At 39.4% G+C, this 24711-nt stretch overlaps 1 protein-coding gene across 4 annotated transcripts in view; it reads right to left on the bottom strand.

The window, feature by feature from the left end:
• Positions 1–24711, bottom strand: part of REV3L (REV3 like, DNA directed polymerase zeta catalytic subunit) — a 178709-nt gene that overhangs the window by 7666 nt on the left and 146332 nt on the right. For all 4 annotated transcript variants that reach the window (XM_066373454.1, XM_066373456.1, XM_066373457.1 and 1 more), the window contains 8 exons: positions 24407–24651; positions 22712–22820; positions 20741–20947; positions 14915–15024; positions 10545–10659; positions 3711–3848; positions 2686–2876; positions 1431–1677 (listed from right to left, as the gene is read on the bottom strand). In XM_066373454.1, coding sequence (XP_066229551.1) covers positions 1431–1677; positions 2686–2876; positions 3711–3848; positions 10545–10659; positions 14915–15024; positions 20741–20947; positions 22712–22820; positions 24407–24651 — 1362 coding nt within the window. The remainder of the gene's footprint in view (positions 1–1430; positions 1678–2685; positions 2877–3710; positions 3849–10544; positions 10660–14914; positions 15025–20740; positions 20948–22711; positions 22821–24406; positions 24652–24711) is intronic.

Here is a 24711-nt window from a genome sequence, read left to right as displayed (position 1 = left end):
CAACCTCAGTTTACTAGCTTATTCTTTTCCTTGTGGCCCTAAGTGCTTATTGAGAAAGTGAAAATTAAAAAAAAAATTTTTATTTATTGATTTTTACAGAGAGAGGATGAGTGAGAAGCATCAACTCATAACTGCTTCACTTTAGTTGTTCATTGATTGCTTGCCGTATGTACCTTGATTGGGCAAGGCCAGGGTTTTGAACCAGTGACCTCAACGTTCCAGGGAAAATAATTTGAGTATCAACTTTTATCAGTTTGCCTGACTGCCATCAGACTTTCATAATCTGAAATAACAGCAAATGACTGAGCAGATCTAATTTTTTTTTTTAACTCAGTGAGGAGAGGCAGAAACAGACTCTGGCATGTGCTCCAATGGGGGTCCACCCAGCAAGCCCATTAGGGGGCAATGCTTTGTTCATCTGGGGCATTGCTCTGTTGCTCAGCAACCAAGCTCTTCTTAGTGCCTGAGGTGGAGGCCATGTAGCCATCCTCAGCACTGGGGGCCAGCTTGCTCCAGTTGAGCCATGGCTATAGGAGGGGAGGAGAAGAGAGAGACAGAAAGAGAGACAGAAGTGAGGGGGAGGGGTGGAGAAGCAGCCATCTGTGTGCCCTGACCGGGAATTGAATCCGGGACATCCACACATCCAGCCAATGCTCTATCACTGAGCCAACTGGCCAGGGCCACAGATCTAATTCTAAACAGAAAATAAAAACTACTACTCTCCTAGAGTAAGGTATCCCAACTTATTATAGTAGATCAGTCCTGGCCTGGCACTGAGGATGGCTTTACGACCTTCACCTCAGGCATTAAGAAAAAATGGCTCAGGCTGCAATGGAGCAAGGGCCCTAGATGGGCAGAGCATCACCCCCTAGTGGGCTTGCTGGGTGGATCCCCATCAGGGCATCTGTGGGAGTCTGTCTCTTCCTCCCCTCCTCTCACTAAAAAAAAAAAAAATCAGATCATTCCTTCAGGCTTCCAACGAGTCAAGATTGCTAGGACTCCACATTGCATGTTTTACTTTAGTAAAATGCTATTTTGACATTATTTCTTTAGTCTGCTTTCTTCCGGACTACATCTACATACTACATCCTATACATATGTTTCTTCAATACCCATTTTGAAGGAAATGTAGCGCTCTCTTTTTTATTAGCTAGTTTACTAAGTTATTTTGTAGTTTAGTGTTTACCACTGAAATTGTGGGAATTATTTTAATATTCTATAATATAGCCAGTGTGAAACCAGCTGGGAAGGTGTTTAGAGAAAACTTAAGTTTCTGTTAGAAAATCAGAAGGGTACAGCCCCTTTACCAGTTTAGGATGACAGTATCTGATATGCCTCTCACAGCACATAAATAAAACATTTACTTTTACTGGAAATTTTAAGTGAATTCTCTGTATAGTCACAGCTCAGGTACTATTTAGTAGACTTACCCTTGGTAATTCATGATACCAGTTGAAGACATCAATACCAATAAGTGAGAAGACTCTTGCCAGGGGTGGAAGGATTTGCTTGGTGATATAGTAAGTGGCATTCAACCTCAGAGTTGGGTCCTGCAGGACTTCTACTGGGCGTCTTACCAGCTGGATAAGTGGTACTCCAGGGGACCCATAAATGATCACGTATGGCACTCGTTCCCCAACTCGAGGCTCAGAGCGCCGATCATAAGTAAGCATTTTCCTATTTAAACCCAAATAAAATATGCATTCAAAGACTGTCATGGAAGGCACCTTTCCAGAAAATTAAATGAGAATTAAACAATAATGAAACAATAAAACATCTACTGAGTGAAATAAGTAAATCAGAAAAAGCTAAGAACTGTATGATTTCACACATGGGGGATATAAAACTGAGACTTGGGGACAGATAAAAGTGAAGTGGTTACCAGAGGAGGGGGAGTAGGGAGGCAGAGGGAAGGGGGGTGTAAGAGGGACAAGTATAAGATGATGGAAAATGATCTGACTTTGGGTGATGGGTATACAATATAACCAACAGTTCAAATGCTATAGAAATGTTTACCTGAAACCTATGTACTCTTATTGATCAATGTCACCCTGTTAAAGCTCATTTTCTAAAAAAAAAAAAAAAAAATCTACAAGGGGTGCCTTTGAGTTAGAGTCACAACCTTTTTGAGAACTATATACATTTCACTTAGCTGGCACCAAGTGGATATGCTGTGAGAGTTTAAAACTTACTCTGTCAATCACTGCCAGCTGGAAGACAGTATGAGCTGGCGGGTATCAACTAGCCTAAAAATGTTTTCTATCCCCTAGGAATAAGAACTAAAAATCATAAATCTAACAATGAAAGATTAGAGAACATTTAGCTCGTTAGATAATCTGGTTAGAATGATAGCATGTAAGTGCTTTGCTAGATCAGTATTAAGGATTACCTACTGATTCTGATGTGAGAAACAATGACTCAGACTCCATACCAGGTTACAATTTCACTGAATTTAGTTACCCAAAGGGAGCCCAGAAGAGGAGTTCTGAGCTCTTTCTTCCTCCTCAGAGCTCCCAAGTACTGGGGAACATCCATTCACCTTTAGTGAGGCTTCATGTGGGCAGGTGAAGAAACAACTGTGTGTCTGTGCCTATGGATAAGGTGTCTTCATCTATTCCAAATGTTCAGAATCACAGGGCTACGTTTGCTAAGTATTGAGAGTTGTACTGTTGTGTACATCATTACCTTGTAAGTTCAAGGGCAGGCACACAAGCTCCAGGTTTATAAGAGAAACTTCCTCTGTATTCCTTGGCAAAGATAAAGTCCTGTATGCTGGCCTTTCCTTCCAGAAGCTTCATACACTGTCGCTGAACATACTGTTTAATCAAACTTATATCTCTTGTTTCAAATAGCAGCTTCAGAGAACGCTCAAGTATCTTTAAAATAAAAAAGGGATATGCTCATAGATAAAACATCCTCTAGTATGTCATCATTGTTATATTTTCAATTATGTAACCACTAGATTACTTAATCTATCTTTAAACAACCTAGATAAATAAATTATTAGAAATTGGAAAATATTTTGGATACTTTATATAGCTTGCTATTTCTAAAAATACTTTTATGTTGTTTGGGGAAAATCATATTGGAATGACAGGCAGATGAAACATTCGCTATGTGATGAGCAACATGAAACATTTATGTTTTCGCCCTGGCCGGCTGGCTCCGAGGTAGAGTGTCGGCCCAGCGTGTAGCAGTCCCAGGTTCAATTCCTGACCAGGGCACACAGGAGAAGCACCCATCTGCTTCTCCACCCTCTCCTTCTCCTCTCTCTCTATCACTCTCTTCCCCTCCTGCAGCCAAGGCTCCACTGGAGCAAAATTGGTCCAGGTGCTGAGGATGGCTCTGTAGCCTCTGCCTCAGGCGCTAGAATGGCTCCAGCAGAAATGGAGCAACATCTCAGATGAGCAGAGCATTTCCCCCTGGTGGGCATGCCAGGTGGATCCCTGTTGGGCACATGTGGGAGTCTGTCTGTCTGACTGCCTCCCTGCTTCTAACTTTGGAAAAATACAAATAAACAAATAAATAATTAATTAAAGACTAAAGCAAATAAGTTGTTTTATTAGAAATGAATTCTCAAAAATCATTTAGTTCTTATTATAGTTATAGTCATATAGGCTGTAGTTCCTCCATGTTGATGTGTGTTTAATGATTTTCACCAAATTACTTAGCCACTTATTTCTTAAAGATGAAAACAAGATAAAACTTACCTTAGAAACAGCAGGGCAGGAATCCCTTCTGACTGTTTCTATTCCTTTTGCATCAAATACTGGGTCCTTTTGATCCAATGTTTCATACATGTAACCCACATACCTCTTTTTTGTTTGTAGAACACAGGGCAAATATACCTGTGATGAAATCAACAAAAGTGTCTCAGTAAGCCTTTTCCCCTACATGAATATCTTATTTTTTATGTCTTTTTCCTTTTCTAACCAAATGTCAATCATAGGAAAATTCTACATATGGCTTAGGGCTCAACAAACTCATGATGGAATACTTGGAGGTGAAAGCACCACAATGAGCCGTCTTCACGTCTTTATCACTTACTCCTTGACTTGTACTATCAATTTTGCTCCTACCTCAACTGATACTGCTTTCTCAAAAGTCATCAATCCCATATTTCTAAACAATTAAAAATTACTTTAAGTAATACCTACACATGTATTTAAAGTGGATTTCTAACAGATATCTTAAAATAGTAAGACGTTATGAGAATATATAATAAAAAATCCTGGTCCCCCCAAACTTCTACTTTAACCTGTTACTGATTTCCTGTATATCCTTCCAGAGATATTCTATGCAAATACATGTATTTATACACATAATGGTAGCTTACTATATATATCATTCTGCACTTTGCATATTTCATTTAATAATTTATCTTGGAGAGAGCAGTCCATTATGTGAGGGTATCACAATTTATGTAGCTAGTTACCTACTATGGGCCATTTAGAATGTTTCCAATCTTTTGGAATTATAAATAATATTCCAACAACCTTGCATGGATTAATTCATAGGCAAATTTACTGAAAGGAATTCCTAGATCAATGGGTGTGTGCCCTCTCCCTTTTCTTAAGTTACCAAATTGATCCTTTCTTTGGCCCCCCAAGCTTTATTAATAATCACATTAAATGTAAATGGTCTAAACATCCCCAAAAAAGGGAAGAAATGATCATATTGAATCTAATCAAATAGTGAGGTTCAACTATAAGCTATCTAATAGAAATCCATTTTAAATACAAGGACACAAAAAGGTTAAAAATAAAAAATGGAAAAAGATACACATGCTAACACTAATCAAAAGAAAGCCGAGTTGCTATTTAATATCAAAAAGATTTCAGGACAAGAATATAAAAGATAAAAGTATAATGCACCAAGAAGATACATAATCGTATATGCACCTAATAAGAAAACATCAAAATGTATGAAATAGAAACTGACAGAACTAAAAGAAAAATACTAAATCCATGATTATACTTGGAGATTTTAATACCTCTCTTTATTTTTTTCCCTGTTTCTCACAGCTTTTATTGAGCAGAGGAAAAAAATTCTGTACAAGAACAAAGGCAACAGGATTACAGGGGAGGAAAGTCAGGTGATAAAAAGAAACAATGAATGAATAAGGGACTTTCTGCTGAGTGAAGAAAGGGCTAGTATGGGTCACAACATTCTTTCTGTTATCTTTTTTGTTGTTGTTTTTCTTTTTTTAAATTTTTTTATTTTTCTGAGGTTGGAAACAGGAAGGCAGTCAGACTCCCACATGCGCCCGACCAGGATCCACCTGGCATGCCCACCAGGGGGCGATGCTCTGCCCATCTGGGGCGTTGCTCTGTTGTGACCAGAGCCACTCTAGTACCTGAGGCAGAGGCCATGGAGCCATCCTAAGTGCCCGGGCCATCTTTGCGCCAATGGAGCCTCGGCTGCAGGAGGGGAAGAGAGAGACAGAGAGGAAGAAGAGGGGGAGGGGTGGAGAAGCAGATGGGCGCTTCTCCTGTGTGCCCTGGCTGGGAATTGAACCCGGGACTCCTGCATGCCAGGCTGACACTCTACCACTGAGCCAACCAGCCAGGGCCCTTTAATACCTCTCTTAACAATTGACATAAAATTAGAACATAGAAGACTTCAACAACATTACCTACTGAAGTGACATTTCTTTTCTTTTTTTTTTTTACAGAGACAGAGTCAGAGAGAGGGATAGACAGGGACAGACAGACAGGAACGGAGAGATGAGAAGCATCAATCATCAGTTTTTCGTTGCGACACCTTAGTTGTTCATTGATTGCTTTCTCATATGTGCCTTGACCGTGGGCCTTCAGCAGACTGAGTAACCCCTTGCTTGAGCCAGCAACCTTGGGCTCAAGCTGGTGAGCTTTTGCTCAAACTAGATGAGCCTGTGCTCAAGCTGGCGACCTCAGGGTCTAGAACCTGGTTCCTTCTGTATCCCAGTCTGACGCTCTATCCACTGCACCATCGCCTGGTCAGGCTGAAGTGACATTTATAGAACATTCTACCCAATAACCAGAATACACATGGCTATTCAAGGTTACATGAGGACATTTACTAAGACAGACCATATGCTGGACCAAATAATAAATTTCAAATTCACAAAGCAGTGAAATCATAGAGTATGTTTTTTTTTTTCTTTTTTTTTCTTTTTTTTATTTATTCATTTTAGGGGGGGAGAGGGGGGAGGGGAGGAGCAGGAAGCTTCAACTCCCATATGTGCCTTGACTGGGCAAGCCCAGGGTTTTGAACCGGCGACCTCAGTATTCCAGGTCGATGCTTTTATCCACTGCGCCACCACAGGTCAGGCAGTATGTTTTTTTTTTTTTTTTTATCACAATGGAATTAGAAATAATAAAAAGGTTTCTGGAATATCCTTAAATATGTGGAACTTAACACACTTCTAAATAACCTACGGGTCTTATCACCGAAGTAAATGAAAAATAATAAAAAAAATATTAAAATTTGGAGCTAAAGCAGTGTTTAGAGGTAAATTTTTATCTTTAAATGTTTATATTAAAAGTATTTGTTTGAAACCAATGTTTGAAAGTTTCTGAATTAAGAAGACAGGACAAGAAAAGCAATCTAAACTCTAAGTAAGTATACGGAAGAAAATAAAGAGAGAAAATTAATGATATAGTTCTCTAAAAAGTTCAATAAATGGATAAACCTCTAGTTGGAATGATCAAGGAAAAAAAGAAAATTATTAATATCAAAAGTGGAAGAAAGGATGTCACTAAAAATCTTATTGTTATCAAAATCACAAGGAACTATAAATAATTCATGTCCATATGTCAAACTTAGGAGAAATGGAGAAATTACTTGACAACCACAAGTTATCAAAACTGGCATAAGAAAACCTGAATAACTCAATATATATGAAAGGTTTAATTTGTGATCCCACCTCCAATAAAATTTCTGGATCAGATGGCTTCACTGGTAAGTTCTATCAATCTTTAAGAAAGAATGAATTGTACTAATTTATATACTTTTTCTTTCAGAAAAAGAAGAGGGAACACTTCCAACTCATTTTATGAGGCCAATCTGTTTTTCTTTTCATCCCCAAAGCAAAGACAATACAAGAAAAAAAAACTATAGACTAATATTTATCATGAACAAAAGCATCACAATTCTTAAATGTTTGTTTTCATTGAGAAACTGCAGTTATTGCTTTTATGTTTAGGTCTATGACCCATTTCAGGTAAATTTTCATATCTAGTGTTATTTTCTAAGTACTCTATGCTCTTCACTTTGCCACAGCACCACAAACATACTTCTACCACAGCACTCATTACCACCGTTTTCTTACTCTCGCCCCCCAACCCCCAATTACAGGGCTCACTCTTGCCTGACCAGGCAGTGGCGCAGTGGATAGAGTATCGGAGTGGGACACAGAGGACCCAGGTTTGAAATCCCAGGTTGATGGCTTGAGCACAGGCTCACCAGCTTGAGCATGGGATCATAGACATGACCCCATGGTTGCTGGCTTGAGCCCAAAGGTCGCTGGCTTGAAGCCCAAGGTCACTGGCATGAGCCCAAGGTTGCTGGCTTAAACAAGGGGTCACTCACTCTGCTGTAGCCCCCTGGTCAAGGCACATATGAGAAAACAATCAATGAACAACTAGGTGCCGCAACAAAGAATTGATGCTTCTCATCTCTCTCCCTTCCTATCTGTCTATCCCTATCTGTCTCTCTCTGTCTTTGTTAAAAAAATAAAAATAAAAGGCTCACTCTTTATTCAGGCAGATACCATATCCAAGTTTTCTCTGAATCTCTTCTAGCATGATTCTTTTTTCTTCTTCTTTTCCAAGTGAAAGGAAGGAAGACAGGGAGATAGACACCTGCATGTGCCATGACCGGGATGCACCCGGCAACCCCTGTCTGGGGCAGATGCTCTGCCCATCTGGGGCCATACTATTTTCAGTGCCTGAGACAAAGGCTACATGGAGCCACCCTCAGCGCTTGGGGCCAATGTGTTCAAACCAATCAAGACACAGCTGTAGGAGGAGAAAAGGGGGAGAGGGGGAGAGAGAGAGAGAGAGAGAGAGAGAGAGAGAGAGAAAGGAGGGGTGGAGAAGCAGATGGTCACTTCTCCTATGTGCCCTGACCAGGAATTGAACCTGTGACTTCCACATGCTGGGCCGATGCTCTACCACTGAGACAACTGGCTAGGGCTTCTTCTAGCATAATTCTTACTTCAGAGTAGGTACATGATAAACACTGGGAGTCATCTTCGACTCTTTTCTTCCTCTTTTATCCTTTTTACACCAGTTCTCCTAACTAAATCAACTACTTCTAACTTCTACTCATTCTTCTTTCTCAGTATCTGTTGTCCTTTATTTTTGTCAGTTCATCTCACTAACTAGCTCAGGCTGTGCAGGCTGCGAGAGGCATCCTGTTTTATTCTCCTCTTTCCAATCCCTCTCCTATACTCATATGATGCCACTCCTACCCAAAATAGCTATCCCTAAATCATGCTCTTGTTTGATAAACTTTCCCCAATAAAGTTTAAACACTTTACCTCAGCATTCAAAACACTCTACAATCTGGTTTTAACTTTATTTTTCCAGACGTCTCTCCTGCTAATTCATATTTCCACATTGAGCTTTTCCAACTCCACACCCTTTTACATGCTATTTTTTTCTATGAGAATGATTGCAGCCTACGGCTTCTTACTGAAATTCTAACCACTTTCCGAAACACAGTACATAATAACTTCCTACAGAGAGTGTCCCCATCCAGCCAGGAGGACAAAATACCTTTGTACTCTTATAGTGCTTAGGACAGTGGTCCTCAAAATGTGCGCCAGGGCACACTGGTGCGCCCTATGGTATTCCAGAGAAATATGTGCCTGTTGGGGACCAAAAAACCAACAGCATTCTGGAGTTTAGATTTTTGGGGGACAGAGGTGTGGGGAACTGGCTGTAAGATGACAGACTGCCCAACCCCCAACCTCACTTGCCTGATTAGGTTGCAAAAGGCTGTTAAGCTGTGGTGCTGGATTGTTTACACTACCCACCACCATGTTCCCCGGAAAGACTGGAGGCAAGTTTCTTCTATCCTTTGTTTGGTGTCAAGTTAAGATGATATGTATGGTGGGGGTTTTCTGCACTCAATGCAATTAAGAGTGAAAAGAGAGGAATTCTTCAATGTATTGACGAGGAAATGAGAGTTTGCCTTTCAAATATATGCCCAAACATTGAAGAAATTGCTAGGACACATCAGGCTCATGTTTCTCATAAACACAAGAATGATAAAACTTAATACATTCGTGCCGGGACCTGTCAAATTTACTAAATCTTACTAAGAATGTATCTATATATATGAAAAGATAACTTTTTTGTCATTTATTTTTTAACCTCTTTTTTACGAATTCTAAAAAGCGTAACTCAAAAAATGTAACATAAAAATGTTTTTTAATGTCAGAATAAATTTAATTTTGTCATATTTATTTCATTTAATTACCAAATTACCATAAAAGCAGCTTGGACTTTATATTTTTCTTCTTTAATATTTGACTCAATTATTATAACATATTTCTCAGAAATTTGTATATAGGTCGCCTACAATTATTTGTAGGATTTTAAATGCACCCTGACTTCAAAAAGTTTAAGAACCACTGGCTTAGGGTACCTGCTCTTATGAGCTGCTATTGTTTACAATAAAAGGAATCATTTATATATACTTCTAATCTTTCCTTTTAGATTACTGTCTCTTATAAGGCAGGACTGTGTTGTAGGCTTCTTTGCATTCCACACCCCTCCTAGCTATGTATCTTTTATATAGAAAGAACTAAATACATATTTCATATCTAAAGTAAAGTAAAAATAGTCAAAGGTCCTTCTGGCAGAGTATATTTTTCAAAGAAATAATATCTCCCATTCCACCTGGTCTTTGTACAATGTGACTCTAACATTCTTTCCATCAACTGTAGATAGGATATGATGCTATGTGACTGAGACTAGGTCACAGAAAGCAGAACAGCTTTTGTCTGTTCCTCTTTGGGAGTTCACCATCCACGGGAACTCAGCCATCATGCTGTGAGGAAGAACAAGTAGCCCCAGGGAAAGGCCACGTGTAGGTGTTACAGCTGGCAGCCCTAGCTGATGTCCCAAACAGTAGCCAGCATCAACCCCAGACATGACAGTGAACACGCCTCAGGTGAGTTCAGTCCTTAGCTTCAGCTGGGTCCCCTCCAGCCTCTTAGGTTTTCTCAGCTGATGACTTAGACACAGTGGAGCAGGATATGCCATCCCTGCTGCAACCTTTCTGAATTCCTGAGTCATAAAATCTGTCAGCATAATTAACGGTGGTTGTTTCACACCATTACATTTTGGGTGGTCTGTTACACAGCAATAGTTAACTGAAACAATATTTTCATTTCTTTATGTAAAGGCATTACTTTAAATGATTTGAGAAAATTATAACACTTTAATAGACCTGTGTACTGTTACTGATTCTGAAAATATATTGAACAAATCAGAAAAGTCTAGAAGCTATGTGAATTTTATATGTTATCATTAGTGTTACATTTTTCTTACCTTTTCAAACTTCAATTTCACAGGTTTTGGATTGGTAGCAGTTACAGCTTCAGCAATTTCCTGACCAATCTTAAAGGACTGTTCCTTAGTAGCTCCTTTTAGTAGCACAAACATACTAGAGGGTTAAAAATAGAGTAGGGTAAGGAGGAAGTCATTGTAAGAAACAAGTTTCACCAAGAGTAACTTTCCTAACACACTGTTTAATACTAAAGAACCTCCCTAAACACACACATTCGTCCAATATTAAGTTGCTTCCTAAGTTCTCTGTTTTTATCACACTTTCCTTATGCATCATGGTATATTTTGTTACAACTCTTTAAAACATCTAATATTGCTAGTTCAGTTACACAGAGACCAACTCAGTTATCACAGCTGCCAATAAGGTCCTGGGTCATTCCTAGACATTTATGGATTTGTATGACACACAACTAGGTCAATTGTAAAATAAGAGAAAATATGAGTATAAAGAAATAGAAAATGTCTTTGTGAAGTAGAAGGAAATTTCTTTCTAGAACCACCCAACCTAAAAAAGGCACACGAATTATTTTATAATACGTTTTCGAATACTTACAAAACATAAAAGGGCACAAAGAAGAAAATAGCCATCAATATCATCTTACCATTCAGATAAAAGATACTCCAAACCTTTTATGTACATCTGTAAATCTTTTCTCATTTGGGGTCATAGATCATATACTATTTGGTAACGTTCTCCTTTCATTTAATGGTATATTGTGAACATCTCCCATGTCACACTTAGTTCCTTTATATTATTTTAACAGTTGCACTGTATTTCAATGTATGGATATATAGTAGTATAATTTAACCAAACTCCTATCACTGAAAATTTAGGTCATTAAAAATGTTTTCTAATATTTCATATATAATTGGTACACCTGATTGTAATCTTAGAATAAATTTCTATAAGTGAAATTCCCTTTTTTTCTAAATTAAGTGAGAGGCGGAGAGGCAGAGAGGTAGACAAATAGACTCTCACACATGCCCCAACCAGGATCCACCTGGCAAGCCCCCTACAGGGCGATGCTCTGCCCATCTGGGGCCGCTGCTCCATTGCTCGGCAACTAAGCTATTTCAGCACCTGAGGTGAGGTCATGGAGCCATCCTCAGTGCCTGGGGCCAACTTGCTTGAACTATTCAAGCCATGGCTGCAGGAGGAGGAGAGAGAGAGAGAGAGAGAGAGAGAGAGAGAGAGACTGGGGGGGGATGAGGAGGGGGGAGAAGCAGATGGATGCTTCTCCTGTGTGCCCTAACCGGGAATCAAACTCGGGACTTCCACACACTGGGCTGACGCACTGGTCAGGGCTGAAAAAACTGTTTTCTTAAAATTTCATGGTAAATGGTGTACACTAAAAATATTTTTTGAAAGATACTGTCAAACTGAATTCCAGAAAGATTATTCCTGAGGTAGGATCCCACCAACAACACATGCAAGTCGAGAAAAGAATTTCTAATATGGATAAAAAATACTCAAAAGTAACATAAAAAATGTATTGGTCATTTTTTCCTAATATAATCCAGTTAACTTTAAAACTGCACTTTACATTTCAGTATACACTGCAATCTGAGACTAACAGAAATAATGGCTAATAAATATCTTTAATTCGAGAGATAAAGTTGATTCTCACTTATAACTGTAGTATAAATACATCAAATATGTAGTAGAAACGAACAATATCTTGAAATATGACACCTGGCAGTAGCTCCATAGATAGAGCACTGATCTGGTGTATGGATATCTGGGGTTTGTTTCCTGGGCAGAGCACACAGGAGAAGTGACTATCTGCTCCCCCCCTTCTCTTTTCCCTCTCGCACCCAGTGGCTCAATTGGTTCAAGCGTGGCCCTGGTTAGTCTGAGAGTGTGTTGGCCTCAGATGCTAAAAATAGCTTGTATTTGAGCATCAGCCCCAGACAGGGTTGCTGGGTGGATCCTAGTTGGGGCACATGTGGGACTCTGCCTCTCTCTCCTCCTCTTATCTTAAAAAAAAAAAAATATATATATATATGACTTTAAGATTTTTGTTTCTAGTATTGGGAGCCAAATAAACCAACCTTTTCTTTCTTTTTTTTTTTCTTTTAAGTGCAGAGGAAGGGAGATAGTGAGACAGACTCCTGCATGTGCCCCAACTGGAATCCACCTGGCAACCCCCATCTAGAGCCAATGCTTGAATCAACCGAACTATCCTCAGTGCCCAGAGTCGATGCTTGCACTAACTGAGCCACTGGCTGCGGGAAGAGGGGAGAGAGAAAGGGGAGGGAGGCGGGGGGGGGGGAAGGAGAAACAGATGGTTGCTTCTCCTGTGTACCCTGACGGGGAATCGAACCTGGGACGTCTATACACCAGGCCAATGCTCTATCCACTGAGCCAACCAGCCAGGGCCCATTCTTAAAAGTGTTTTTATATTGGACTTGACTCTCCTTTGGTTTCTTTAGAAAAGTTCTTTCTCTGCCAATACTGGAGGTAGTACTTGTTTTAGAGTCTGATAGGAAAAGCTGAAGAAAAGGAGTATTTAATATTCAATATTAGTTAAGGTCTTCAATGATATCAATCTGAGTTAATTTTAACATACATTAAGGCAGAACAAACAGGCCTTAGATAGTTATTTATAATATTTTCTCTTAAGGTCCATCTGATACTCATTATACCAGTATAGCCCTTATTTTAAAAAATAGTGTATAAAATTTATTTTTGAAAACTTATTTTTAACCACAGATTTTGAGGCTTAGTAAAAAGTTAACTATTCACAGCTCTGGCAATTTTCAAAAACAGTTTAAGATATATATATAAATTCAAAGAGATGTAGCTATATGAGAAATTATTCACATTAATAAGGGGTGATGGGCGTGCCCTGACTAGTTAGCTCAGTTGGTTAAGAGTGTTGTCCTGAGCCTGACCTGTGGTGGTGCACTGGATAAAGTGTCGACCAGGAATGCTGAGGTTGCTGGTTCGAAACCCTGGGTTTGCCTGGTCAAAGCACATATAGGAACTACTAAGAGTTGATGCTTCCCACTTCTCCTCCCTCTTTCTTTTTTTCTTTCTCTCCACTCCCCCCCATCCCATCTAAAAATCAACAAATTAAACAAACAAACAAAAAGTGTTTTCCTGAAACAACAAGTTGTGGGTCTGTGGGTTCGATCCCTGGTCAGGGCACACTCAGGAAGTAACCAATGAATGCACAACTGAGTGGAACAAATGAATGCTTCCCTTGGTTAGTTAGAGTGTTGTACTGGAACATGGAGGTTGCTGGTTCAATTCATCAGAAAGAGCAAATACAGGAGCAGCTCGATGTTCCTGTCTCTTTCCCTGCCTCTCTCAAAAAGAAAAAAAAGAAGGGGGGCCGGTGATGGGCACATAATGCAATCAAAGTTCAAATGCTATAGAAATTTTTACTTGAAACCTATGTACTCTTATTAATCAATGTCACCCTATTAAATTTAATTTTTTTTTAAAGTTTTTTTTTGTTTTTTTTTTAAATACTCTTTATTTATTTTTATTTTATTTATTCATTTTAGAGAGGAGAGAGAGAGGGAGAGAGAGAGACAGAGGGGAGGAGCTGGAAGCATCAACTCCCATATGTGCCTTGACCAGGCAAGCCCAGGGTTTTGAACTGGCGACCTCAGCATTTCCAGGTCGACGCTTTATCCACTGCGCCACCACAGGTCAGGCCAAATTTAATTTCTTAAAAAAAAAAAAAAAGCCTGTTTCTTTAGGCCCTGGCCGGTTGGCTCAGTGGTAGAGCGTCGGCCTGGCATGTGGGAGTCCCGGGTTCAATACCTGGCCAGGGCACACAGGAGAAACGCCCATCTGCTTCTCCACCCCTCCCCCTCTCCTTCCTCTGTCTCTCTCTTCCCCTCCCGCAGCCAAGGCTCCATTGGAGCAAAGTTGGCCCAGGTGCTGAGGATGGCTCCATGGCCTCTGCCTCAGGCACTAGAATGGCTCTGGTTGCAATGGAGCATCGCCCCATGGTGGGCATGCCGGGTGGATCCCGGTCGGGCGCATGCGGGAGTCTGTCTGACTGCCTCCCCGTTTCCAACTTCAGAAAAATACAAAAAAAAAAGCATGTTTCTTTAAATGATTAGACTCCCGTTACAGTTTTTACAGATCACTATCACTTCGCTGCCTGGAGGGATGCCATGGGAATCCCCACAGTCTTTTTGCTCAGGACACTTAAATTTTTTCTTTCTTTGGATAAATAAGGACCTGATCTAACTCTGATAATAAAATCATAAGAACCAGGAAGGACTTAGGCAGAACTCTGTTTTAGGAAGTGTTACCCTTAGGCCATTCTAAACACTGAAATGAATATCGGAAGAGATGCAAAAAGACAACTACAAAACAGAAAGTTCATTACCTGTCAGTATCACCATACACAACCCTAGCACCCCATTTCTTGGTGTCATTCACCAGTTTAATAGCTCGTTCCAAGGTCTCCCTGGCTTTGTGAACAATACTATCACCAACCTGTTGGTAAAAACACATTGGAAAGAATTTTTTAACATGGGTTAGTCAAGTCAATTAACATGTAATACTTAATTTTAATCACTAAACATTTCTAAAAATAAAGGGAAAAGAATATAAAAAAAGAAACCAAATAGTCATCAGTGTCAGAATTCTGTCTACAAGAACTCAAGAAGAGCGTCGGCCTAGCGTGCGGAGGACCCGGGTTCGATTCCCGGCCAGGGCACACAGGAGAAGCGCCCATTTGCTTCTCCACCCCTCCGCCGCACTTTCCTCTCTGTCTCTCTCTTCCCCTCCCGCAGCCAAGGCTCCATTGGAGCAAAGATGGCCCGGGCGCTGGGGATGGCTCTGTGGCCTCTGCCCCAGGCGCTAGAGTGGCTCTGGTCGCAATATGGCGACGCCCAGGATGGGCAGAGCATCGCCCCCTGGTGGGCAGAGCGTCGCCCCATGGTGGGCGTGTCGGGTGGATCCCGGTCGGGCGCATGCGGGAGTCTGTCTGACTGTCTCTCCCCGTTTCCAGCTTCAGAAAAATGAAAGAAAAAAAAAAAAAAAAAAAAAGAACTCAAGAAGAAAATGAGACGAAGAATTTAAAAGAAGGAGCCCATCAATGTGCAGACTTGAGGTAGTATGTTAGTAAGTATAGGGGACTGCACTTTCACTAGGTACACAGCTCCATTCGATTCTTGGAAGAACAAATCTTGTTTATTCAAGGGATTTTAAAATATGCCTTTATTACCAATCAGGCAGGAAATTACTCTGTGGATATGCATGGGTGTGTGTATGTGCAGCTTTCAAAATTTTGTTGGAATGTTATGATGATTTTTTTCAGTATCATTAAAGTTAATGCTGAATTGAAATCTCAGTTATCTGTTACATAATTTTTAGATAATACTAAAACAAGAAAAAATGTATATATATGATTGGGAAATATATTATAAGTATTCAATTTAAATCAAGTAGGCAGGTATATTGGTCTAACAGCAGTTCTTTCATTGGTAAGTGGTGAGTTTTTTGTGTGTTCGTGTTTGTGTATGTGGCAGAGACAGAGAGAAGGACAGATAGGGACACACAGACAGGAAGGGAGAGAGATAAGCAATATCAATTCTTCTTTGCGGTTCCTTAGTTGTCCATTGATTGATTTCTCCTATGTGCCTTGACCAGGGGGCTACAGCAGACCGATTAACGCCTTGCTCAAGCCAGAGACCTTAGGCTCAAGCTGGTGACCTTGGGGTCTTGAACCCAGGTCGTCTGCATCCCAGTCCGACGCTCTATCCACTGGCGGTAAGTGGTGAGTTTTAACAACAATCGTGGCATAAGATGACACAGTATAGAGGATTGCTGCTTCATGTATTAAACTCATTAATCTAAGAATTGTGCCCATCAGCACAAATGGAGCACTGCTTTTTAGAATTTTAAAATAAGAATTATGTACGTTTTCTCTCATGTTAAGCAGAAAACAGTTATAATGATCCTTCCCCTTTCGTTGTAAGAAGAATTAAATGTATAATTAAATAGTATTAAAAAGGATGTTTGAAGTTGCTTTATAAAGAAAATATTAAGTATATGAACACAGGAATAAATAAATTTAAAAAAACCTATAGCAGAAACTTAAAGGTCTCTCTTGAGACCCTTGGTGCATTAAAAAAACTTGAAAATGTCAACTATAATCTAATACATTTAAAAAGTCATGTTATCTAATTGAATTTAAGTTTTGTTTTTTTATTTTTTTGGTGACAGAGAGAGACAGAAAGGGACAGATAGGGACAGACAGACAGGAAGAGAGAGAGATGAGAAGCATCAATTCTCTGTTGTGGCACCTTAGTTGTTCATTGATTGCTTTCTCATATGTGCCTTGACCGGGGGGGCTACAGCAGAGCAAATGACCCCTTGCTCAAGCCAGCGACCTCGAGGTTTCGAACCTGGGTCCTCTGTGTCCCAGTTTGATGCTCTATCCTCTGCACCCCCGTGTAGTCAGGCTGAAATTAAAGTTTTAATAAAATATTTAATCTGTCATCTGTTGCTACTTTCAAACAAGATACACTTTAAAATATGTGATGGCAAATAGTGGATAGGTAAGCCATCTAGTGTCAGAGTCAAATATACTGTTAAGATACATGCAGGTAATGATCATAAATGTCTGCCTCCTGCTCTGACCCACTTAGTTAAACCTGGAAGAGTCAGAATTCTTGCAGCTACTCTGGAAGATCATGCAGTGTGAAGGATTCAGTGGCATGAGGGTGAGGGGGAAGCACAGAGGGAAGGGAGAAAGAGTGGTAATTACAACTGAATCTGATGCTTTGTGCCATTATTTCTAATTTGGAAAATATTAGTCCAGTACAGAGCTAAGAGACTGTATTGGTTTCATAGGCAATGGTTGGGATGCTGAAAAGTCATGATAAGAAAAATATTTAAAGAAAAATTCTTTGAAAAGAAATAGAGCGCAGGCCCTGGCCAATTGGTTCAGTGGGAGAACACTGACCCAGCATGGGGAAGTCCCTGGTTCAATTTCCAGACAGGGCACATAGGAGAGGCAACCATCTGCTTCCCTCCCCTTTTTCTCTCTCTCTCTCCCACAGCCAAGACTCTATTGATTCAGGCGCATTGGCCTTGGGCGCTGAGGATGCCTCTGTAGAGCTCTCGCCTCAGGTGCTAAAAAAATAGCTTGGTTACGAGCATGGCCCAGATGGGCACAGCCTTGGCCCTAGACTGAGTTGCTAGGAGGGTCCTGGGCACATGCAGAAGTCTGTCTCTGTATGTCTCCTCTTCTCACTTAAAAAAATAAAACAAAAGATGGAGTATACCTTGACCAAGTGGTGATACATGGATAGATCACTGATCCAGGACGCTAAGGACCCAGGATCGAGATCCCGAGGTGGCCAGCTTAAGCTTGGGCTCACCAGCTTGAGCACAGGATCACAGACATGACCCCATGGTCACTGGCTTGAAGTCCAAGGTTGCTGGCTTGAGCAAGAGGTCATTGGCTCAGTTGCAGCCCTCCCCCCCATCAAGGCACATATTAGAAAGCAATCAATGAACAACTCAAGTGCTGCAACAATAAACTGATGCTTCTCATTGCTCTCCCTTCCTGTCTCTCTTGCAAAAACAGAAGAGTATTTATTTTATTTTCAATTATTCCTTCTCTAATATTCTTCATTCTTTATGTAGATCTGAGTTTCTGTCTCTCTAAAGAAAGTATTTCTTACAAGGCAGGTCTAATTCTAACAAATTCCTTTAACTCTTGTTTGTCTGACATCTTCATTTCTCCTTTACTTTTTTTGACCAAGGGTAGTCAACCTTTTCATATCTACTACCGCCCACTTTTGTATCTCTGTTAGTAGTAAAATTTTCTAACCGCCCACCGGTTCCACAGTAATGGTGATTTATAAAGTAGGGAAGCAACTTTACTTTATAAAATTTATAAAACAGAGTTATAGCAAGTTAAAGCATATAATACTAATTACTTACCAAGTACTTTATGTCGGATTTTCGCTAAGTTTGGCCGAATAAATCTTTATAAAACAACTTACTATAGTTAAATCTATGTTTTTATTTATACTTTGGTTGCTCCGCTACCGCCCACCATGAAAGCTGGAACACCCACTAGTGGGTGGCAGGGACCAGGTTGACTACCACTGATTTTGACCAATAATTTTGCAGGGTACAAAATTCTAGGTTGGAGAATTTTTTTCTTAACACTACATATTTTCCTCAAGTTTTTCTTTTGTATGGTTTCTGAGAAAAGGTTGAATGTAGTTCTTATCTTTGCTTCTCTATAGGTAAGGTGTTTTAATCCTCTGGCTTCTTTCAGGATTTTAAATTAATTTTAATAAATATAATTCAAGATCGTATTTGTTGATTTTCTGTGTTATAAAATGATATCCCTAGGCTTAGGGGTTTTTTTTGTTTGCTTTGGGGGGGCATTTATCTTGCTTGGTATTCTCTGAAGTTCTTTTTTTTTTTTTTTCAGAGACAGAGAGAGAGTCAGAGAGAGGGATAGATAGGGACAGACAGACAGGAATGAAGAAAGATGAGAAGCATCAATCATCAGTTTTTCGTTGCGACACCTTAGTTGTTCATTGATTGCTTTCTCACATGTGCCTTGACCGTGGGCCTTCAGCAGACCGAGTAACCCCTTGCTCAAGCCAGCGACCTTGGGCCCAAGCTGGGGAGTTTTGCTTAAACCAGATGAGCCCGCGCTCAAGCTGGCGACCTTGGGGGTCTCGAACCTGGGTCCTCCACATCCCAGTCCAACGTTCTAAGCACTGCGCCACTGCCTGGTCAGGCTCTGAAGTTCTTGTATCTGTGGTTTGCTGTCTAACATTAATTTGGGGAAATTCTCAATGTGGTTTCTTCTGTTCCTTTTTCTCTTTCTTCTTCTGGAATTTCTATTACATGTATGTTATACCTTCTGTAGTTGCCCCACGGCTTTAGGACATGCTGCTTCTTTTTTTGTTCTGTTTTGTGAAAGAGACAGAGACAGAGAGAGACAGAAAGAGGAACAAATAGGGACAGACAGACAGGAAGGGAGAGAGATGAGAAGCATCAATTCTTTGTTGTGCCACTTTAGTTGTTCATTGATTGCTTTTTCATATGTGCCTTGACAGGGGACTACAGCAGACCGAGTGACCCCTTGCTCAAACCAGCAACCCTAGGCTCAAGCTGGTGAGCCTTGATCGAACTAGATGAATCTGCACTTAAGCTGGCAACGTTGGGGTTTCGAACCTGGGTCCTCTGTGTTAAAGTCCAATGCTCTATCCACTGTGCCACCACCTGGTCAGGCAGGACATGCTGCTTCTTTTGGTCTTTTTTTCTCTTTATTTTTCAGTTTTGGCAGTTTCTATTGAGTTTCTCAAGGTCAGAGATTCTTTTCTCAGCTCTGTCCAGTCTAAATAAGTCCATTAAAGACAGTCTTCTTTTCTGTTTCAATGGGTTTTTCTTTTATCCCTAGCATTTCTTTTTCGTCCCTAGAGTTTTCATCTCTGCTTACATTGCCCATCTGGTCTTGAATGCTGTCTGCTTTATGCATTAGGGCTCTTAGCATCCTTATCATAGTTGTTTTGAATTCATAGTCTGATTATTCCAGCATCCCTGCCATATCTGAGTCTGGTTCTGATGCTTGCCTTGTCTCTTCAAACAGTGACTTTTGGCTTTTAGTATGTCTTTTAATTTTTAAAATGGTATCTGATTAGGATGTATTGGGTAAAAGAAGTGAGTTGAGTGCTAACTAGGCCATCAGTAATGTGGTGGTGAGGTATGGAGTGGGGAGGAGTCTACAGTCCCCATGAGCAGGTCTCAGTCTTTCAGTGAGCCTCCAGCTCTGGACTGGGGACTTCTCATGTGCTTCTTAGTCTCCCTCAGCCTGCAGCCCCTTTGGTGGGACAGGATAACTACAGTGGGCTGGAGTTTCCCTTCCTCCACACAGATGGCTAGAGCAGGTGGAGTTAGATATTCCTTTTTCCCAGGTCACTTAGCTGCTGATAAAACTCCAGCATGTTAAAAAATTAACCTCTGGTTAAATATGCGGGCAGAACTTAAGAAGAATAGAATGCTCTGACATATTTCAAAATAAGTCCCAGTTTGAGAAAAACTGATCCTATGTCATGGACATGAAACCTTTTTCTCTAAAGTTTCAAAAGAAAACAAACTGCTTTAGCGAATAGGTTTTCATTTAATGCTGTTTTAGTCTCTTTTGAAAAAACTATAGAATTGTACCACTTACCTCAATGCATGGCATTCTCCCTGAAAAATTAGCAGCTGTATAGCCAAATGTGACGTTTGCTATAAGCTTAAGTCCTAGCTGACGTGCATTGAGCATTCGTGAAAGGGCTCTGTCTTGTTTGTAAGCCTTCATTGACTGCTTCACCATGAGTCTAGTCTTCAAAATCTCTTCAAGCATTCTTGGTAGCACACCCTTTCTTACTGAAGGCTATCATAAAGAAAAAAGAATGTTTAAAATTCCTCAAACATTATATTTAGATAATTAAGAAGGAAGCACACAGTATAACAATGGCCAACTGTCATTAATTGATACATATTAACAATAGAGTGGCCACAGGACCAATGGCAGTTTATATAAAATCATCACATTTTCTTTCGCTTTGCAGACTTTTTTCCTAAAAGGTTCCTATAATCTTTATAAATCTAATGAAGTACTATTTTGTGAGTTCAAAGACCTCCAGGGAGGAGGATGTCAACTAGTGCATAAGAAAAGACCATACAACAAGTCAGAGGGAAATTTTGTTCAAAACTGATCCAAACCCCCACTCTTTCAGAAAGACACATGGGATTTGCATCACTTATAACAAACCTCAGTTTTTAAAGATCTCATCCTAATATGACCCCAGTAATCTGCATGGAACTCCATTTATCTACCTTGGAAGAATGATGAGCTGGGTTGACTCTGCTGACATTCAAACCTGTAGTTCCAGGGACTCTAGGTATTTCAAATCTGATGCTTAGACCACTAAGCCATCCCCTCCGGCCTATATTTATTAGCAATCTGGAAGAGGGGATGAATAGTGAGGTGATAAAATTTGTTGATGCCAAAAAAAAAAAAAAATCATTTGTATTAATCAAGACTCGGGAGAGTTTATGAGCACTCCAGTAGGAATGTAAACCACAAAACAGTATCAAGTTTGAAGATGATTCACAGACATGTGCAAGGTAATAATGCATGTTGGACTGAACAATTAAAACCTCAGGTATAGGATAATCACACTGATATTTAAAAATCTTATTTTCATTAAGCTTTATACATTGGGTCAAAATGTAGATGCAAGTTTTAAAAATGCTAAAGGGAGATAATGTAATAAGCTGCTAGAAATGTGACAATGAAAACATATTCTAACCTCTAATTCATTCTGTGTACCTTCTAAAGAAGCCATAATGCTTATGTTAGGACATAATATATGTGATAAGATGAAGACACTATTTTCCCAAAAGGAATTATCATGAGTTATTTGGTAAAAGTTTCCCTTATATCTAAATGTCTAATTTTAGGGTACTCTTCAAACATAGCATCCTCTTTCTAGTGAAGAATGATGCTACTTTTGCTAAGTACACCAGAATGAATTTGAGGACTAGTGCTACCACCAACCACCCTACTGTCCCATGATTCTAATACAGACTCACTGCTGAGGATATTAAAAAGGAGAGGCAATATAATATCTTCCTAGATCTCTCCTATTTGTCTTTATTCATTAAGAGGCTTTCCTCAGTCTCTTTTGAGGGGAGATAAGGGTGAGAAAAAAAGAGACCCTATTATTAGTTTGGATATCTTCTTAGAAATGCAATCAATAAACAAGAGTATCATTCCAAGATAGTCTGAATTTAAAATAATATAGAACTATTAGAGTTCATCAAAGCAATCTAAGTCTTTATAGGTTAACATCATTGTGATCATCATAGCTATTTAAGTGCCAGATTCTAACAGAGGGCCAAAGGTGTACATGTACATTTCTTTCAATATTTCATTGAAAACAAAAATCTAACAATTAAAAGATTAAAAAAAAATTTCATGAAAAACAAGATGACTTAAAAAAATAATTTCTTGGAAAATTCCTATCTTTAACTTTTTGAAATTAGTCAAGCAAACTTTTTTTTTCTCTATTATAGGCCAACAACATCTAAACCATTAGCTCTCTAAAAATTAAACCATAGCAGACACCTTTCATTTACAAGAGAGTATTACCTTGACAAAAGCTATTCCATTGGGGGACACTGTGACATCATGCCTAATTTGGTAAAGTAAATCCGGAGGTACTCGTAGAGAGGTACAGCCAAACTTGAACTCATCATACCTGTTAAGAAAAAAAACATAAGTACTTTCTCAAATCATAGAATAGAGAGTCTAAGCAATTTTAGGAATCTTTCTGATTCCATTAGAAATTTATTTTTTAACATCTAAACATAATACATGTACTTAGTAACATGTTTATCTAATTATCAAAAGCAGTTCTTCAAATATTCATAATTTGTTAACAGAAATACTTCTTAAATGGCACTTTCCTAAAATTTATGGGTAAAATCTATATTGAAATACCAAATGTCATCTTAACATGTTATTACCTTACACTAAATTTCTTTCTTTCCTTTTTCTTTCTTTCTTTCTTTTTCTTTTCTTTTTTTCTTTCTTTCTTTCTTTTCTCTCTCTCTTTCTTCCTTTCTTTTATTTTGAGAGAGAGAGAGAAAGGACAGGGACAGCAAGGGAGAGAGGGAAGACATGGATGAGAAGTATCAACTTATAGCTGCTTCACTTTAGTTGTTCATTGATATCTTCTCACGCGTGCCCTGGCTGGGGTGGGGGTGCTTAAGCCAAGCTAGTGACCCCCTTGCTCAAGCCATTGACCTTGGGGTCATGTCTATGATCCCGCACTCAAGCTGATGTGCTTGCACTCAAGCCAATGAGCCTGTGTTCAAGCTGACAAGCCCATGCTCAAGACAGAGACCTTGGGGTTTCTAACTGTGACCTTGTCCCAGGTCAATGCTCTATCCACTGCACCACCACTGGTCAGGCACTTTACATTAAGTTTCTTAAGGAAAATTTTAAACCTTAAATAAAAAGATTGTAAATAACTTTCCAAATTTCTGTTCTTAATAAGACAGTATTCCCAATACAATTTCTACAAATACTTTTTAAGAAGAAGATAAAACTGTAACATTTAGTTTTAAATACACCAAAATCATTAAGGAAGACTGTTTTTTATTTTTTTTACTTATTGATTTTAGAGAGAGGGGAGGGAGGGAACAAGGAGGGAAAGAAAGTTTGATTTGCTGTTCCACTTATTTATTGCATTCACTGGTTGATTCCTGTAGTGCCCTGTCAAACCTGCAACCTTGCTGTTTCTGGACGATGCTCCAACTGAGCTCCCCGAAGGACTCAAGACTATGTTTCTTATAATATGAGAAAAATATCTACTCCTTTGAGTTGAAATGTTATTCTCACTCAGCTTATAAAATTCATTGACATGAATAGTTAAAACATTTAACAATGTACTTTAAAAAAAATCAAACTATTTCTAAGAAAAGTCAAGGGTCAAGATCATAATCCTCAAACTGACCCACTGAAAGGTGATTAGATCAACAAATTAAATATAACTAATTTAAAAAGAGAACACAGATAAACATGGGGAGTGCAACAGATAGCTACAAAGTTGTTGTGGTCACAAGCTTCTTCATATGTGTCATCCATCCATGATGCTGAATTAGTCAGATGGTGATCCATGTCAATGACTAAGGAAACTAAAAATACCAAATCAGCTGTGCTACACAGACCATGCATTCATCTTACTCATAAGGACAGTCTCAAATGCAATGAGACACTCAAAGTCTAATATCAGTAAGAAGTACAAAGCACAATATAATTGTAAGTATGAAAAAAACTTACTTTCCCAAGTTCTCCACATGGCCAAGGCAGGTGGAAAAACAATAGTTGTATGCAATCACAATAGAAGGATATAGTGACTGGAAGTCCAAAACAAGCACAGAGTTGCTGTAGAAGCGAGATTCAGGCTCCATAATTAGGGGGACACACTGTGGGGCTCTCATCTGGGACCTCTGCTGTACACTAGGTGTTACAGGAATATAGTTCATTGGTTTGGCAATACGCAACATCATTGACTCCACACGGTACTGTGGGCAGAGAGATGAAGGTAGAAAGAGAGAAAGAAATAGTTTAAATATAAATATACT

This window comes from Saccopteryx leptura, chromosome 3 (genome assembly GCF_036850995.1).
Source record: "Saccopteryx leptura isolate mSacLep1 chromosome 3, mSacLep1_pri_phased_curated, whole genome shotgun sequence".
NCBI lineage: Eukaryota > Metazoa > Chordata > Mammalia > Chiroptera > Emballonuridae > Saccopteryx > Saccopteryx leptura.
This window is presented reverse-complemented; position numbering and strand designations above follow the sequence as displayed.